This window comes from Mastigoproctus giganteus, chromosome 5 (genome assembly GCF_048544385.1).
Source record: "Mastigoproctus giganteus isolate SK-2022 chromosome 5, ASM4854438v1, whole genome shotgun sequence".
Classification (NCBI taxonomy): Eukaryota; Metazoa; Arthropoda; class Arachnida; order Uropygi; family Thelyphonidae; genus Mastigoproctus; species Mastigoproctus giganteus.
In genome coordinates this window covers 101,855,096-101,873,719 of record NC_143579.1, presented here as the reverse complement: position 1 = coordinate 101,873,719, position 18,624 = coordinate 101,855,096, and the positions used below count along the sequence as shown (strand labels likewise).

At 39.7% G+C, this 18,624-nt stretch overlaps 1 protein-coding gene across 1 annotated transcript in view; it reads left to right on the top strand.

The window, feature by feature from the left end:
* Hpr1 (THO complex 1-like protein Hpr1) overlaps nt 1–18,624 on the top strand; it is a 384,568-nt gene that overhangs the window by 18,566 nt on the left and 347,378 nt on the right. Inside the window, exon 2 of the mRNA XM_090373371.1 lies at nt 12,762–12,841. Within this exon, the coding sequence (XP_090229497.1) occupies nt 12,762–12,841 (80 nt within the window). The remainder of the gene's footprint in view (nt 1–12,761; nt 12,842–18,624) is intronic.

Here is an 18,624-nt window from a genome sequence, read left to right as displayed (position 1 = left end):
GAAAGGTCAGGGAATGACTACCGCATATCCCCTGAGCAATATGGCCATAGTTGCTAATGCTCCTAAAAACCAAATAATAACAACCACCACCACCACTCGCTCCAGATGTGTTCTTTTTTTTTTTTTTTTTTTTTTTATGAAAACCCCAAACATGAGAGGTGTGAGAACCTATAGTACTTAGTACCATGCTTGGGTTGGAGGTTGAGATGATGAAAGAAGATACTTGTTGACATTAGACTTGAACTTCTGTAGACTGTAATTTTCAGGAAATATGTATGAAGGAAGGCTGTTCCAAGAAACAGCAATTGAATGAATAAATGAGGAAGATGAAAAGTTGGTTCTTTGAGTTTGAAGTTGGACAGTAAATGGATGTTTGCTGGTGGCAGCACGTGTTCGGATTGTTTTGAAAGAGAGAGCGGGAATTATAGAAGCCAATTCAGAAGAACAGTGCCCGTAGAAGTATCGGTAGAAAAGGCATGCAGCAGAAACAGAACGTCTATGAGACAGAGAGTGGAGATATTCTGTTAGAGAGGAGTCATCAATGTTTAACATAACTGTACTCTTCTGAATGGGATCTAGAAGCCTGAGGGAGGTTTTGTGGGCACCGCCCCAGATGTGGGAACAATATTCCATAGTAGGTCGGATTTGCGATTTGTACAGAGTGAACAGCCGTTTGGAGCGAAAGTGAAAGAGAAAACCAAGTTTTTTAGATGCAGAGGAAGCAATATTTGTAATGTGCTTGTGCCAAGAGAGATTAGAAGTCAGGGTAATCCCCAAAAGAGATATTTCATTTTGCCTAGAAATCGGATTGTCACCAAAGATAAGCAGGGGCAGAAGAATCCTTTTTGTGAGATATGAGACAAGACTGAGTTTTAGAAGGATTGAAATCAACTAAGTTGTGTTTGCCCCACTGGAGAATTACCTGGAGATTGGCATTTAAGGAATTGGTAGCGGATATTCGAGAAGTTGAAGCTGATCAAAATGCAAGGTGGAATTCAATGTGCTTTCATCGGCAAAACTATGAATAGAATTTCCAATCATGGAAAAAGGTCATTAATATACAAGAGGAAAAGAGTGTGGGAAAGAACTGAACCTTCGGGAACACCAGCATTAGTGGAGAAGTTAGAAGCCTGAGAACCATCTACCATCACCCTCAGTGAGCGATCACAGAGAAAACTGGATAACCAATTACAAAAAACAGTTGGCAAACCATAAGATGGAAGCTTGTTTAGAAGACCTTTATGCCAAACACGATTGAAAGCCTTTGAGATGTCAAGAGCAACTGCATGTTTCACCAAACTTTTCCATTGAATTAGTCCATAAATGGGTAACGTAAGCCAGAATATCACCAGTGGATCGACACTGACAGAATCTATACTGACGATCATTGATCAGATCGAAGGTTTCTGGATAGTTTAAACGTTGGCGGTTAATTGATTTCTCCATTACTTTACAAAGAATAGAAGTAATTGCAATGGAACGATAATTGGATGGGAGGGATTTGTCACCATTTTTTTGGAACTGGCTGGATATGAGCAAATTTCCAAGCAGAAGGAAAAACACCTTTGGAATAAAAAAGTGAAAAAAGGCAACACAGAATAGGAGTAAGTTCAGGAGCACAGGTTTTGTGAACAAGTGGAGAAATACCATCAGCACACGGAGCTTTCTTAGCATCAAGATTGTTCAAAATCCTTTCACATCCTTTTGACGAAAGACCACAGGAGACATTGAATTGAACATACTGGGAATGGTGGGAGGTGGTTTACCAAGATCATTAATATACGAGTTGGAAGAAAAATAGGATACTTGCAGGTTGGCTTTATCTTTGGCATGAAGTGACAACAGAACCACCTGGTTTCTACTGCGGTGGTAGCAGAGATGGACAAAAGTTGCAGCCAATAGCTTTGGCAGGAGACCAGAATGCTCGGCTACCATTAGAGCAAGAATCAAGTTTTCTACTCTTAGCCTGTTCAAAATATAGTTTGGACTGATTAATAACTGCTTTACAATTGTTGCGAGTTCTGGTGTAGGTAGAAAATGAAACTGAAGAATTGGAACCAAGCCAATTACGATATGCAATGTTCCTCTCTTGAACAACCTTAGCACATTTATTGGAAAACCAAGGTTTAGATAAAGGATGAGATTTTAAAGTGGAGTGTGGGATAAAGGATTCCATTCCTACAAGAATAATTTCACTGATATGATCTGAGCAAACATTGACATCAGAAGTTTTGAAACAGTAATCCGACCAAGGATATGAAGAAAAGATATCTCGCAGGTTATCCCATTTTGCATTCTTGTAATTAGCATTAGTGCATTAGTAGAGGCATTTGATGCAAGAAAGCAAGCTTATGCAGCATCAGCCAAAAAAAAAAAAAAACACCACTTCCACTTCACCCCTCTGTTCGTTCAAAATACCTGTCCAGCTGAGCCTTAAACTTATTTAGGCTATCAACCTCCACCACAAGGATGGAAGTCTGTTCCACCAACCAACCACCCGCTGGCTAAAGGCAAATTTCTGCACGTCTATCCTACATCTGTCTTTCCTCAATTTGAATTTATGCCCTCTCAGGTGATTTTCTGAGCTAGAGGAAGAATCCCATCATCATTGAGCATGCTTAAACCATTCAAGGCTTTATACACCTCTATCAGATCACGTCGCTGTTGCCTAGTCTCCAGACACTGTAATTTGCAAAACTTAAACCTTTCTTTGTAAGAGCACCCCTTTGTTCCATTCACTAATCTTGTTGCCCTTCTCTGTACTCGTTCCAGCAGCTCTACATCCTTCTTGAATGAGGCCTCCAGACCTGTATACAGTACTCTAGGTGTGGCCTGACCATTGCCTTATACAATGGAATAATCACCTCCTCATCCCTGCTGGAAAAATTCCTGTATATCATTGACAAGACACCATGAGCTACTCTTGCAGCCCGTCTGCACTGCTCAGAGAACTTCATATCTGCCTGCACAACCACCCCCAAGTCCCTTTCATTCTCTACCACTGTCAGTGTAGTACCACAGAGTTGATACATTGCTCTGGGGTTGCTGTTTCCCATGTGTAGTACTTTACATTTGTCAATGTTAAACTTCATTTGTCCCCTCTCAGCCCATCTGCTCAACCTTTCCAGATCCTGTTGCAGCAGCATAGTGTCAGTAGTGTCCTTGACAACCTGCCAACCTTTGTATCGTCTGCAAACTTGGACATTAAGCTTGATATATCATCATCAATATCATTAATAAATACAGAAAACAATAATGGACCCAACACTGAGCCCTGAGGGACTCCACTAATAACATTAGTCCACGATGAGCAGTGTCCATTGATTACCACTCTCTGTTTGTTTGTTTGTTGTTTGTTATTTGGTTTTTAGGAGCATTAGCAACTAAGGCCATATTGCTCCGGGATATGCGGTGGTCATTCCCTTGACCTTTCCACATCCTCCGTATTTGGTGGTGACGGGCTTGAACCCCGGTCTAATCAAGAAGTGTGTGCTATGCACTGCTGCTCCTTCCCACCTGGCTACGGAGCGCCTCACTCTCTGTCTTCTCCCCCTCAACCACCCCTTTATCCATAGCAGCAATTTGCCTCCTCACACTGCTCCAATTTGTGTAGCAGTCTTCCATGTGCAACAGTATCAAAAGCCTTTCTAAGATCCAAGTATATAATATCAAAGTTATTCCTGCATCCAGTTCTTTTGTGACTGCATCATAGTATCCAATCAAGTTGGTCAAGCAAGACTTCCCCTTAACAAAACCATGCTGTGTCTGAGCTATAACTGAAGTCTTGTCTAAATGATCCTGCAGTGCTTCTTTAACCAGTGCCTCCATTAATTTTCCTGGAACAGAAGTTAAGCTCACAGGTCTATAATTACTTGTGTCAGCCTTTGATCCTCCTTTGTGAATTGGGGTCACATTTGCATATTTCCAGTCTATGGGTACCTCCCCTGAGTCCAAGGAAGCTCTCATAATTATGGCTAAGGGTTTGCTTACTTCCTTTGCTGTCTCCTTTAATATAACAGGATAAATCCCATCCACCCCAGGTGCCTTTCTTGAGTTTATCTTCAACAGTTTCTCCTCCACTTTACTCCCAGTTATTTCAAGATTCTGTAGCTTACTGCTAGAGTTGAATACACCTCTGGCATTCCCCTTGCTGAATAACTCCTCATGTGTGAATGTCGATGCAAAATATTCATTTAGTTTGTTAGCTACCTGAGCAGGATCATCAACAGTTGACCCATCAATATCAAGTGGACCAATCTGATTCATCCCCTTCCTTCTAGAGTTTACATAAGTAAAGAACTCTTTGCTGTTTTTCTTTGCATCCCTTGCCAAGGATTTCTCGTAATCTGCCTTCGCCTGCCTAACCTCCTTTGTAACTTGGTTGCATATCAACTTGTATCTATCATAGGCTTCTCTGTCATGTGTTAATTTGTAAGTATCCCATGCATTTTTCTTCTCTGCCATATGCCTCATTAGTTCATCTGACATCCATTTTGGCCTAAACCTCGAACAATATTTCTTAGTTGGTATGTAAAGCCGAGTAGCTTCCAAGATAAGTTCTTTGAATGCTTCCCATTTTGAATTTGCTGTTGGTAACATCATCAGTTGGTCCCACTGTATAGAATTTAAATACTGTCTCAGTCCATTGTAGTCGCCTTTACGGAAGCAATAACCCTTCCCTTTACCCCTAATGGTAGTTACCTCTTTGAGTAAATCCCATTTCAGCACACTGTGATCACTGCCACCTAGTGGTTCATTTATCTGCAGATTCTTAATGCATGTAGAATCACTGCTGATAATCAAATCAAGAGTATTACTCCCTCTAGTTGCCTCCCGAACATGCTGATGTAGAAAACAATCATCCAATAAATCCACAAAAGCCCTGCTAGTGTGTGAGTAACCAGCCCCGAAATTCCAGTCAGTATCTGGGAAATTAAAATCTCCCATTATAAGACTCTCTGATTTACTGGCCCACTCTATTTCCCTGTACAGTTCCTTATTATACTCATCAGAGTCATTACCCCTATAGCTCACTCCTACTCTCAATTTTGATCTCCCAATGCTTATGTCACACCAAACTGACTCAACACTGCACTGTCCAGCGATGTCGACTGGCTTCACTTCCTTGGTTTTTATGTGTTTCTTAACTAATAGCATAACCCCTCCCCCCTTCCTATCCTGTCTATCCTTTCTGTAGACGTTGTACTCCCCAAATTGCAGTTCTGCATCCCTTATATCTGTGTGACACCACGTCTCTGATATCCCAACAATATCTGCCTTTGATGTTTTGAGCAATACCTCAAATTCATCAAATTTATTTACTAAACTCCTAGCATTGGTGTACACGCAAGTATACCTGCACCTGTTTCTATTCTTAGCTACCCTAACACAACCCATGTGTTTACTTGTACCGCAATGGCTCCCAGCAGTCTCTGAAATACCATACATCTTGTTTTTCAGGCTTCTGCTCGTTCTAATAGAAGCAGTGCAAGAATCTCTTTCACCTCTGTCAGTGGCTACTGGCAGAGGTGAAAGATAATGCCAAACAATAAGAGGATCGGAATAGCCATGAGATAAAGTCTTCATAGGAGAAGAGACAATCACCATGTTGTGATCTGAGGTGCCTAAAGGACCACTCACTTCGACCGTGTACTTAGAAAAAGATCAAGCGTGTTGGCTGTATGGTTAGGATTGTCCGGTATTCTTGTAGGTAAATGAACAATCTATGCAAGGTCATTAGTAATTCCAAAAGCCTCAGCATCTCGACCAGCTGGGTCGGTGTGACTAGAAAACGGAAGCCAGCTGGAGTTGTGAACATTAAAATCACTAAGGAAAATTACCACACTTTTAGGAAAGTTGGACTGGAGAAAGTCAAGTTGCAAAGAGAGGAAGTCAGAGCTCTAAGTGATTGGTGGAGTTCGGAGAATGGTAGAGACAACAGATGAATTTGACACAATGAGGTAGAGAGATTTTAAGCCAGAGAAGATCGAAAAGAGGAGATTCCAAATTACCAAGTCTCTGACAGGGAATATCGGAACGGACATATGCACAAGTACCACCTTTGAGTCAAAAGGAACCATACAGCGAAAAATTTGGGCTATTGAGATGAGTAGTAGTTGAATCAACTGATAACTGAGATTCTGTCAGAAAAAGTACATGGGGTTTAGCAAACTGCTAGTGGAAATGGACGTTGTTGAGATTAGAATTGAGACCACGTATATTTGTGAAATGAATTAGAAAGTGTTTGATCTTTTCGCAGATAAGCTTATTCTATTAGTTTCACAATTCATGGTGTATTCAATAGTAAGATAAAGTGGGAGGGGGACATGTATGAAGTAATGAAATTTTTGGATATGATATATACATGGTAAGAATATACCCAGATCCTTGACGATAATGTGGCCTCGACAATGCCCCCCCCCCACATACACACTACTCAGACTCCCTCCTGTCACTATCTGGCAGAGTAGAGATAGCAAGATTATAAACTAGCTGATCTGGAAGCCTCCTAAAGAGTTACCAATAGGTTCGGTCCAGTGTACTAACTAGCGGCCGGCTTGTGAACACCGTTTTAGAGCTGTACCCTTAAAATGTAAGGAAGATTGGATCACACCATGATGTTCATCATAACCTCAAAATTCAACAGTCATACTGCATGATGAAGAGATGGGGAAGGGTTGACCGGAACTTATCTCTGGAGACTAAACATGAGTTCCACCACTTCAAGCCTCCAATAAGCAAAGTGGTGGTATTTCACCAGTTGATGAGAGTAGTAGTAGTAGTAGTGGTGGCATGTGATGCAAGAAAGCAAGTGTATGAGCTTATGCAGCATCAGCCAAAAAGAAAAAAAAAAATCACACCATTCCCTCCAAATGCCTGTCCAGTTCCTCCTTAAATTTATTCAGCCTATCAACTTCCACAACGACAGATGGAAGTTTGTTCCAGTAATTAACCATGCGTTGACTAAAGGCAAATTTCCGCACACCTATTCTACATCTGTCCTTTCTTAATTTGAATTTATGCCCCCTTAGGTTCGTAATCTGAACAAGTGGAAGGATCCCATCAGAATTCAGTGTGCTGAACTGATTCAAGGCCTTATACACTTCAATCAGATCACCAAGCAGGTGCCTAGTCTCCAGCCACTGCAATTTGCAGAACTTAAGCCTCTCTTGGTAAGAGGATTCCCCTCACCGATCTTGTTGCCCTTCTCTGTACATGCTCAAGCAAATCTACATCCTTCCTAAAACGAGGCCTCCAGACCTGTAAGAAGTACTCAAGGCGTAGCCTGAACATTGCCTTGTACAGAGGGACAATCACCTCCTTTTCCCTGCTAGCAAAATTCCTATATATCATTGACAAAACCCCATGACCTGCCCTAGCAGCCTGTCTGCATTGCTCAGAAAACGTTCATATCTGACTGCACAATTACTCCCAGGTCTTTTTCATTTTCTACCACCTTAAGTGTAGTACCACACAGTTGGTACGTTTCTCTGGGGTTACTTCTACCCATATGCAGTACTTTGCATTTATCAATGTTAAATTTCAGTTGCCACTTCTTAGCCCATCTGCCCAAATTATCTAGATCCTGTTGCAGTAGCACACTGCCATTACTGTCATTAACAACCTGCCAACCTTTATATCATCTGCAAACTTCGACATTAAGCCTGATATATACCTTCATCAATATCATTTGTAAATATACAAAACAACAGTGGACCCAACACCGAACCCTGTGGGACGCCACTAATAACATTAGACCACGAAGAGCAGCACTCATTGATTACCACCCTCTGTCTTCTCCCACTTAACCATCCTTTTATCCATTGTAGCAACTTACCCCTAATACCATTCTGCTCCAATTTGTACAAGTCTTCCATGTGCAACAGCGTCAAAAGCTTTCCTGAAATCCAAATATATGATATCAAAATTATTTTTTGCATCCAGTTCCTTTGTAAACACATCATAATATCATATCAAATTTCTCAGACAAGACTTTCCCTTAACAAACCCATGCTGTGTCTGAATTATTGCTGCAGTCTTGTCTAGATGATCCTGCAATGGATCTTTAACCAGTGACTCCATTATTTTACCCGGAACAGAAGTTAAACTAACTGGTCTGTAATTACTCGTGTCACCCTTCGATCCCCCTTTGTGAATTGGGGATACATTTGCACATCTTCGGTCCGTGGGAACCTCCCCTGAGTTCCAGGATGCTCTCATAATTATGGCTAAGGGTTTGCTTAGTTGCTTTGCTGCCTCCTTTAATATAACTGGATTGATCCCGTCTACCCCAGGTGCTTTTCTTATGTTTAACTTCAACAATTTCTCTTCCACTTTGCTCTCAGTTTTTACAAAATCATTAAGTATCCTGCTACAATTGATAACCTTCTGCCATTTTCAAACCTTAATAATTCCTCATGTGTGAATGTATATGCTGATTACTCATTCAGTTTGTTTGCTATCTGAGCAGGATTATCAACAGTCGAACCATCGATGTCAAGTGGACCAATCAGATTCATCCCCTTCCCTTTAGTGTTTATATAAGTAAAGAAATCCTTGCTGTTTTTCTTAGCATCTTTTGCCAAGGATTTCTCGTAATCTGCCTTCGCCTTCCTAACCTCCTTTGTAACCTGATTACAGACTAGGCTTCTGAGTCACTTGATAATTTATATGCATCCTATGCATTTTTCTTCTCTGTTACAAGTCTCATTGGTTCATTAGATAACCATTTAGGCCTAAACATTGAACAATGTCTTAATAGGTATGAAACTTTTAGTAGCATCCACGATTAATCTACCACCTAGTATTGCCTAGTAACACAGAGGGGGCAGCATTCCTCCATGTGGTGTGGGTGCCGCACCTCGGCCCCTGCTTACGTTGGTTCACACCTGTGTGGTCACCCACAGTGTGCTTGTGCATGGAGGTTATACCCAGGATTGCTAACAGTCCCACCATCATGAAGGTGCAAACAGAGGATTTGGCTGTTACAGACTGTCTGGACTTTGCCGAAATTGGGTCCAATTGACTTGAATGTCACCCGAATATTATTATTATTATTATTGTTGCTCTCATATTATTTCTCCCTGATTGGGGGATTCCACTCTGTGACGGGTACTGCTACCAAGTACACAGGGTGGTTGTAATATCTAATGTTACTGTTAGTCGAGGAAATCTCTGAATCCTACAGGTGTTCAAGATTGTGACTTTCTTCAGTTCCTTGTGTGTAGGCGCCTCCGTAGCCAGGTGGGAAGGAGCAGCAGCAGCAGCAGTGCGTAGCACAAGCTTCTTGATTAGACCGGGGTTCGAGCCCGTCACCACCAAATACGGAAGATGCGGAAAGGTCAGGGAATGACCACCGCATATCCCGGAGCAATATGGGCTTAGTTGCTAATGCTCCTAAAAACCAAATAACAAACAATAAAAATCAGTTCCTTGTATGTGTTCTAACAATCTTGATTTTTGTTTCAGGGAAAATAATTGAGTTAGCATTAGTAGAGGCATATGATGCAAGAAAGCAAGCTTATACAGCATCAGTCAAAAAAAAAAAAAAAAACCCTTCCCATTTCACTCATCCATTGGCTTCAAATGTTTGTCTAGTTCTGCCTTGAATTTATTTAAGCTGACCACTTTTACAACAACAGATGGAAGTTTGTTCCAGCAATCAACCACACGCTGGCTAAAGGGAAACTTCCACACATCTATTCTGCAACTGTCTTTCCTCAATTTGAATATATATCCCCTCAGGCGATTAATCTGGGCAAGAGGTAGAATCCCATCAGCATTGAGCTTGCTCAAACCATTCAAGACCTTATACATCTCAATCAGATCACCTCGCAGGTGCCTAGTCACCAGACACTATAATTTTCAAATCATAAGCCTTTCTTTGTGAATGGAACAAAGGGTTCCATTCACAAAGAAAGGCTTTGTGAATGGAACCCTTTGTTCCATTCACTATCCTACAGGTGTTCAGGATCACCACTTTCTGGATTTCCTTGTATGTGTTCGCTTGGAGATCTACTGCTGCTAGGCTGTTATGTAGGGTCTTTGGCACCATACCGGTGGTTGACACGATCGGGATGGGCTTTATTTCTTGCCTATGCCACATCTCCTTGACTTCATGTTTCAGGTTTGTGTACTTCCAAATTTTTTCCTCATGGGTTTTCTGGACATTGTTAGTGTTGGGTACCGCTATGTCAATCAGGTAGGTAGTCTTTTCCATTTTGTCCACAAGGTTTATGTCCGGTCTGTTGTGCGGGATGCTCTTATCCGTTATTATGGCGCTGTTCCAGTACAGCTTGTTTAGCTTGTTTGTTCTGGTCTCTAGTACTGCCTGGGGTTCATGCTTGTAGTATGGTACACTTTCTTTGGTCAACTGGCATTTCCTTGCTAGCTTCTGATATATTATCCTGTCTACCTGGTTATGTCTATGAGTGTACTCAGTCTGGGTGATCACCTTTCAGCCCACAGTGATGTTGGATTGTTTCTGAGGCCAGGTGGCATTGTTGACATGTGTAATCTGACATTCCGGGCTCCTTTGCGATGTATTTTCTGGTGTTGATTACCTGGTTTAGCATAAATCCTTCAGTCTCGGGGAAGAGCGTCCCGCTTGTGAGCCATGCATTGGAAGCAATGTTATCGATATGATCTTGATGGAGGTCATTGTAGTGTCTACCATGGAGTGTCTTCTTTGCCCATCTTTCTAACTTCGTTTCTTGTGCCATCTGGGTCGGTGGGGTTCCTTGTTTAGATTGAGTGGGTATACCACTTATCTATCTTCCTTATGGCCTGGTGGAGTGGTGCTGTGTTGTTCTCAAAGTAATCCTTCAAGTTAACTATCGCTGTTTTCTGTTGCTCTATCAGGTCTATCAGGCCCCTTCCTCCCTCTTTCCGAGCTATTGTTAGTCTCTCCACTGCTGACTTCGGGTGGTGTTGGCGGCTCTTGGTCATTATTGAACTTGTCATTCGCATGATATCTTCTAGCTTGGTGTTAGTCCAATCTATGATCCTGAAGGTGTATGTTAGTACTGCAGCTGCACAGGTGTTTACTGTGTTCCCTCCGTTCAGTTTTGCTTTCAGCAGGCTTCTGAGTCCCTGATGGTATTTTTCGGTCAGGCACTTCTTGATTTCCTTGTGCTCTAACTGCTGAGCCTGCATCAGCCCTAGGTATTTGTAGGTCTCTCCTTCTGTCATAGCTTCAATCTCTTTACCAGTAAGCAGCTGGTGGTTTCGGCCAACTAATTTTCCCTGGTGCAGTGTGTGTGGGTCTTGCATTTGTCTAGACCAAACTCCGTCCTGATGTCCTTGCTGAATTCTTTGGTGATCCAGAGTAGTTGCTGGAGTTGCTTCTCAGTTGCCACATAGAGCTTCATGTCATCGATGTACATGAGGTGGGTGAGGGTGTATAGGTTCTTTCTTCCTTCTTTGAGATTATATCCATACCTGCTGCCGTTAAGCATGGTGGATAGCGGGTTGAGTGCTAGACAGAACCACAGTGGGCTCAGAGCATCTCCCTGAAAGATTACTCTTCTAATGGGGATTGGCCTGGTTGTGATGTTCTCTACCTTAATGGTGGTGCTCCATTTTGCCATTGTTGCTCCTAGGAAGTTTGTCACTATTGGATTGACCTTGTTGATCTTCAGGGTCTCTATTAGCCAGCTATGAGGTAAGTACGGAGTTGAGGTACGGAGCTGCAACCTATACACGGCCTACATCAATTACCTTGTGGTAATTGATGTAGGCCGTGTATAGGTTGCAGTGCTTCTTGTAGGCTTGCTCCATAACTGCAGCATCTATGGTTAATTGCTCCTTGCATCCTTTGCTCCTCCGTTTGCATCCGTTCTGCTCTTCGGCCATTATGTTCTGCCTCTCTAAGTGGTCTGATTTCTTCTTGGTTATGCAGGTGGTACATCATTGGGAGGCAGGTGATTGGCCTGTATTTCACTGGGTTTCTTGTATCTTCGTCTTTAGACTTCAGATATGTGACTCCTTCGGTGAGAAACTTCGGGATTCTCTCCAAGTGTATTATCATCAGAGTGAACTGCTCTGCTAGGTGCTTGTGTGTGCAGGTGAGCTACTTGTACCAGTAGTTATGGATGTTATCAATTCCTGGGGTTTGCCAGCCAGTTGTGGGTGTTCCCGATCGACTGTTTTACTACTTCTTCTCGAATCTCCCACTCTCTCATCTCCTGTATGTCCTTGGTTTTCTTCCGTTCTACTTCTATCCAGGGTGCTCTGCTGTTATGTCTTACTTCACTGCTCCAGATATTTCCCCAGATCTCCTCGATCTTCTTCTTCTTCTTCTTCTTCTCCTTATTATTATTATTAGCCATATGGTACAAGGAAGCTTGAGACTTATGCTGCACCAGGCAAAAAAAAAAAAAAAAAAAAATCTGAATTACCCTGAGAGAGAGAGAGAGAGAGAGAGCACCCATCAGCGTTTTAGACTCATAGATAGCAAGTACAGCTTATCTGGCATATCTGAGAGAACGTGTGACAACCTGAGTGACAACCTGAGTGAGAGCTGAGTGCCTTGGGAGGACCAGTTTCCTGAATTGCATTTAATGAAGGCATGACCAATCAGTTCAAAAGGTACTACCTCTCTAGCGCACTCCATATACAGCATGTCGACATAATATCAGCTTGTTAATGATAATCAGATTAAGTTTTTTGGTAAATAAACATGTAAGCTGATTCTGCAATAGTTGTATTTATTTATTTATTATTATTATTATTATTATTATTATTTTTTTTTTTTTTTGTAGAAGCTGGTTAAAGAGACAGTCAATGGTGGCATCTTTAATATGTTTGTAAAAAATTGTCAAGCACTTGCTATACCAGGCTGGTAAGTTTTTACTCTTTAAAATTTCTGTAATAAATTGATCTTTCATTGCTTTTTATAGGTTTCTATTTTTATTTCTGATGAGGAAGAGGAAAGTTTGCTTCAGTTTTAAGTTAAACTAAGTCTTTTGATTGACCCAAGGAGTATTGACATGCAGGCAAACTTGCCAAACAAATCTGCATCAATATCATCTCAATTGTAGCCAAGTCATTGTCCGTTTTGTTTTGGGGTGGGATTTGGGCTTACTTAAGTGCAAACACACGAATGGTGAGGTTTTGTAAACAGATTTTCTGGAAGGGTTCTTACAATATATATTTTTATTTATGTGATCTGTGAACTCAAAAAGTTTTTGTGCATTGTACATTTGTTTATTTAAATACTCATATAGTTTTGTTAAAGAGTATGTTTTCTTTTGCATAGTTTTATAACAATCAGGAAAAGGTTGTTGCATCCTCTGGCTAGCTGAGCTAAAATAAATGACTTTGCTCCACCTACAATTTAGTAGAGAGTACCACAAAGATTTGCTGCATGAAACAGTGTAAGAAGATTTTTCAGCCACTTCAAGGAAACAAGTACTGTCAAAAAAGAAAGACCTAGAGTAGTTGAAGAAACTATGGAAGCTATCAAGTAGTTCTGCATTAAAAATCCTCAAAAATCAATTCTTTGTTGTAGCGGAAGATTAAAATTTCAGCTGTTCATAAAGTGATTCAAAATAAATTAAAACTCTTAAAATGCTCATAAACTCTTAAACTTTTCAGAGATGGAAATGCCAGAAATATAACAAATTCTGATAATAAGGAACTAAATGATTTTGTGATAATTGAGGAAATTGTTGGAGCTAAAAGTACTTGAAGCACCTGGGGTAGATGGAATCTATCCAATTATGTTAAGAGAGGCAGCAGAAGAGGTAAGCAAACCTTTAGCCATAATTATGAGGTGCATCCTTGGATTCAGGGGAGGTCACTATTGATTAGAGATGTGCAGATGTGTCCCCAGTTCACAAAGGAGGATAAAAGGCTGAAGTGACTAATTACAGACCTGTAAGCTTGACTTCTGTTCAGGTAACATAATCGACTTGCTGGTTAAAGAAATAATACAGCAATCTGGATTTGTTCAGGGACGATCTTGTCCGACCAATCTGTGATGTAGTAACAAAGGAACTGGATTTAAAAAAGGAATTTCAACATCATATACATAGATTTCAGAAATGTTTTTCTATATAAATGATTGCTGTGGTTAAAGCGATGGTTGTGTTAGATGGCAGAGAGTAGTTAATAGTGGGCACTGCTTTTCTTGGAATTAATTTTATTGGTGCAGTCCTCCCTCCTCAGGGTTCAGTGCTGGGTCCATTGTTGATTTCAATATTTATTAATGATATTGATGAAGGCATATCAAGCTTAATGTCTAAGTTTGCAGTGATACAAAGGGTGATTAATTTGGTAATCAGGGTATGCCACTGCAACAAGATCTAGGGAAAAAATTAGGCAGATGAGGTGAGAAGTGGCAATTGAAATTTAACACTGACAAATGTGAGTTACTGCACATGGATAGCAGTAATCCCTGAATAACATACCAACTGTGTGATACCACACTAAGGGCAATGAAGAACAAAAACCGGAGGTAATTGTGCAGTCAGATGTGAAGTTTTCCGAGTTGTGCAGATGGGCCTCGGATAGCTCATGGAGTTTTGTCAGTGGTAAACAGGAATTTTCCATCAGGGGTAAGAAGGTGATTATCATATTATGTAAAGTAATTGTTAGGCAATATCTTGAGTACTGCATACAGGTCTGGAAGCTTAATTTTAGGAAGGATGTGGATCTGTTGGAATGAGTGCAAAGAAGAGCAATGAGATTAGTGAGGGGAACAAAAGAGTACTGTTATCAAGAAAAACTTCATTTGTGCAAATTGCAGCATCTGAAAACAATGCATTTGCAATTAGATATGATTGGGGTGTTCTTGCTCAGACAACATGCATAAGAAGGCATAAATTTAAGGGCGCCTCCGTAGCCAGGTGGGAAGGAGCAGCAGTGCGTAGCACATGCTTCTTGATTAGACCGGGGTTCGAGCCCGTCACCACCAAATACGGAGTATGCGGAAAGGTCAAGGAATGACCACCGCATATCCCGGAGCAATATGGCCTTAGTTGCTAATGCTCCTAAAAACCAAATAACAAACAAACAAGCATAAATTTAATCGGGCGCCTCCGTAGCCAGGTGGGCAGCAGCAGCAGTGCATAGCACATGCTTCTTGATTAGACCGGGGTTCAAGTCCTTGACCACCAAATACGGAGGATGCAGAAAGGTCAGGGAATGACCACCACATATCCCCGGAGCAATATGGCCTTAGTTACTAATGTTCCTAAAAACTAAATAGAAACAAACAGCATAAATTTAATCGAGGAAAGGTGGTTGCAGGATAGGTGCAGTATGTGGTAATTTGCTTTTAGCCAGAGGGTAGTTTATTGTTGGAACAAACTTTCTTCTGGTGTGAAAGTTGATAGTTTGAATAAATTTTGTGACGAATTAGAAAGGTTATTAGAGGGGATGGACAGATGAAGCTTTTTTTTTTTTTTTTTTTTTTTTTGGGTGATGCTGTATAAGCTTGCTTCCTTGCATCATTTTCCACTACTAATACTAACTCTATGCATACAGAATCCAGTTGCATGAAATCAAACCAAATGACCAGGCCACAAAGAGTTATATTTGCTGGTTATGAGTTGAAAAAATTGGTTTAAAAACCACACTGGAATTCCTGAACAGAGCGTAATGTAATTTGTATCATCCAATTTTTGTTCTCAGACAGAATGTCCTTCCACATTAATGGTCTGTTAACTGACACAACTGGCAAATATGGGGATCAGAAAATCCATACATTGTTAAGATCACACTTGGCATATTCTGTAAGGCTAGATATTATGAGAATATGTAAATAAATTAATTTCATATTTTTAAATGTGAAAATTGGAGAAATTGGAAGGGCATTGTAATAGGAAAGAAATTTTCTTGAGCTGATTGTGCCATTGGATTTTATTTTGAAAAGGTTGAAACAAAATTAAATGGGAATTATATATGATAGTGCAGCTGAATTAAATATTGAAGTGAGCAGTTTAATATTTAAAAAAAATTATGATACTGGAAGTTAAAAAGAATTTTGGAATGCTGAGTGGATTGGATGTATAAAGTTAGGCAGCCTGCTGTAAAGCCATTATGTTAGGCTGTGGTTGGTATTGTAACAGTAGGGTCAAATTCTAGAATTTAATTTGCTTGCATTTTGACATTTTATTATATTTACATTAAATTATAAAGAAAGCAGTAAGTATATACAGGCAACCCTCGTATAACATGGTTTCATTCTAACACAATTGATAAATTGTGGCATCCTCGCACAACATGGTATTTCTAGAACAAGGTTTCGCTCTAACGTGGTTTGAGAATTGCTGGAAATCTTGCATAACACAGTATTTTTGAACTTTTATGCTGGGAAAACCCTGATATTATGTTAGATGTAATTTTCAACGTTTCCATTCCTTTTTGTGAATCCCTGCTGTTGCCTCGCTAGTTTTATCGCCTTCATGGTATTTTTCTAAAACACATTTCTGGTGGTCAGTACCATAAAACAATAAAAACAATTTGCAGTTTCTGGTTTAGTGGTCTTTTCTGTTAGTGTAATCAATTATAAATGGGTAGTAAACTCGATCTTCTTGCATTTGCTATAGTACCGATAGATGGAATTCTGTGGGTTTTCATGTTATTATGGTGAAATGTGTTTCCCCTTCCATTAAATATTCAATCATATAAAAAACATAAATAAATTTTCAGAAACTCATTACTCCACATCTCACTTGTGCATGCCATGTTCTTTGTTATTAATTGCTTACCATTTTTACTGTTTTAAATTTTACAACCGAAAAAAAAAAAAAAAAAAAGTCAGTGAATTTAACAGAAATATCAATTAGTATGTACATATTAAGCTATATACGTAAGCGTAAATTTATTTTTATTTTGCTAACTGGAAAATATTCTTCCTATTTTCACATATCATTTAAAGTGGGGGTCCACTGTATTTTGTTGGGAGATTCCTGGGTTATTGAACTTGTGCGGTTTGAGACTGACATAGAGAGCAGGCAGTACACGAAATCTAGATGCTGCAGAAGAGATTGTGCTTAGCATCGATTTAGAAGAAAATTAAATGAATGTACATTATCTGACATATAAATATCACAGTTTGTAAGGTAATATGTTTGTTCAGTTATTACTATTTAAGTTACCACTATTATAAAAATAAAGTTAAAATATTAAGTTATTACTACTATAAAAATTAAGTTTTTGATAGTTATAAAAAAAATGGTGTATTTTTTTCGCATTACTCAAGATTTTGTAGGAACCAAACTACCTTGTTATACGAGGATTACCTGTATTCCCTTTTGTAGACCGTCATAAAATCTACAGGCATAGAAAACAATGTGACATTGCTAAAATTGATGTCATGTGAACATATATAAGAGAGCATGAGAGCAATGTGTTCCAGTTAAGAGAGAGAGTTAGGAGTGTAGTTTGAGTTCATGAAGAAATGATTTGTAACAGGGCATGAGTAAATAGAATTAATAAAGAGTAACGTTTTTTTATTGGGTTTCTTCAGCTGACATTACTTATTGTAATAGTGAATCACAAAGTAGATTAGCCACTCAGGTAAATTTTGGAGGCATTTCAATCCATTTTTTTCTGACAGAAAATGTGATACTCAACTGCCCAGTGAAGTGAATTAGTAAAGTAATAGATTGTTTCTTTACTAGTTAATTGATGGTGGGTCAACTTTTGCTATGGGAAAGTGAAGGCCATACCATATAAGGGTAATAATTGTTGCAATGGATGGAAATATTAGCACCAGACTGCAAAGGATGACAGCAGACACTTTCAAGTTAAACAGAATGTATGCTGGGGTAGTGAGACAGGATAGTGGAGAATTGTCATGAAAAAATACATCCAGCGATGGCAAAATTCTGTGCTTGTCCTAATACTCAAGTATTAGGATGCCTTTGGCATACTGGATAAGACATGTTATTGGTATGATTGGTGCAAACTTTTGATTGTAACTTTTTATGCAGAAAGACAACAAAAAAGCTTTATAAGCCAGGTCATACTAATGAAATAAATAATATGATGATGATGTGTGGATGTGTTTAGGAATGGATGATTAGGCTCTATGTTGGCTGAAGTTTTTAAGGGAGGGAGGGAGGGAGGGAGGGAGGGAGGGAGAGAGAGAGAGAGAGAGAGAGAGAGAGAGGGGGGGGGGGTAAAAGGAAGCTAAAACTTATTTGTTAAGTGAACTGTATTCACACAATTGGTAAGAACATCAACCCCCCCCCCTTTTTATATAATACATATTTGTATAGTAATGATCTGTTAATTTGATACAAACTATGCCAAGTAGTGGGGCCCCAAAATCTGATGGTAATACATATCACAAACCCCATTGTATGTTGAAAATATTGTAAGCTGAAACCAGTAATACATTGATTTCCTGTAATTTTAATTTATTCTAAACCCTTGACAGGCGACCCCCAGCAGCACATAAAATAGGTATTTCTTATATGCTATACTTGATTTTTACATTAAAATGATTGTTTTTACAAAGATTATTTAATAAATAGTTACAAAAAAAAATCTTAAAATAAAAAAAAAATCCAGTAAATTAGCATTTACCTTAGACCTGAAGTGCAGGGCTGATGAAATCAATGGTGATGTAGTGGTGGAGGTAGGTGGATTTTCGTCAGGTGTATTTTCAGT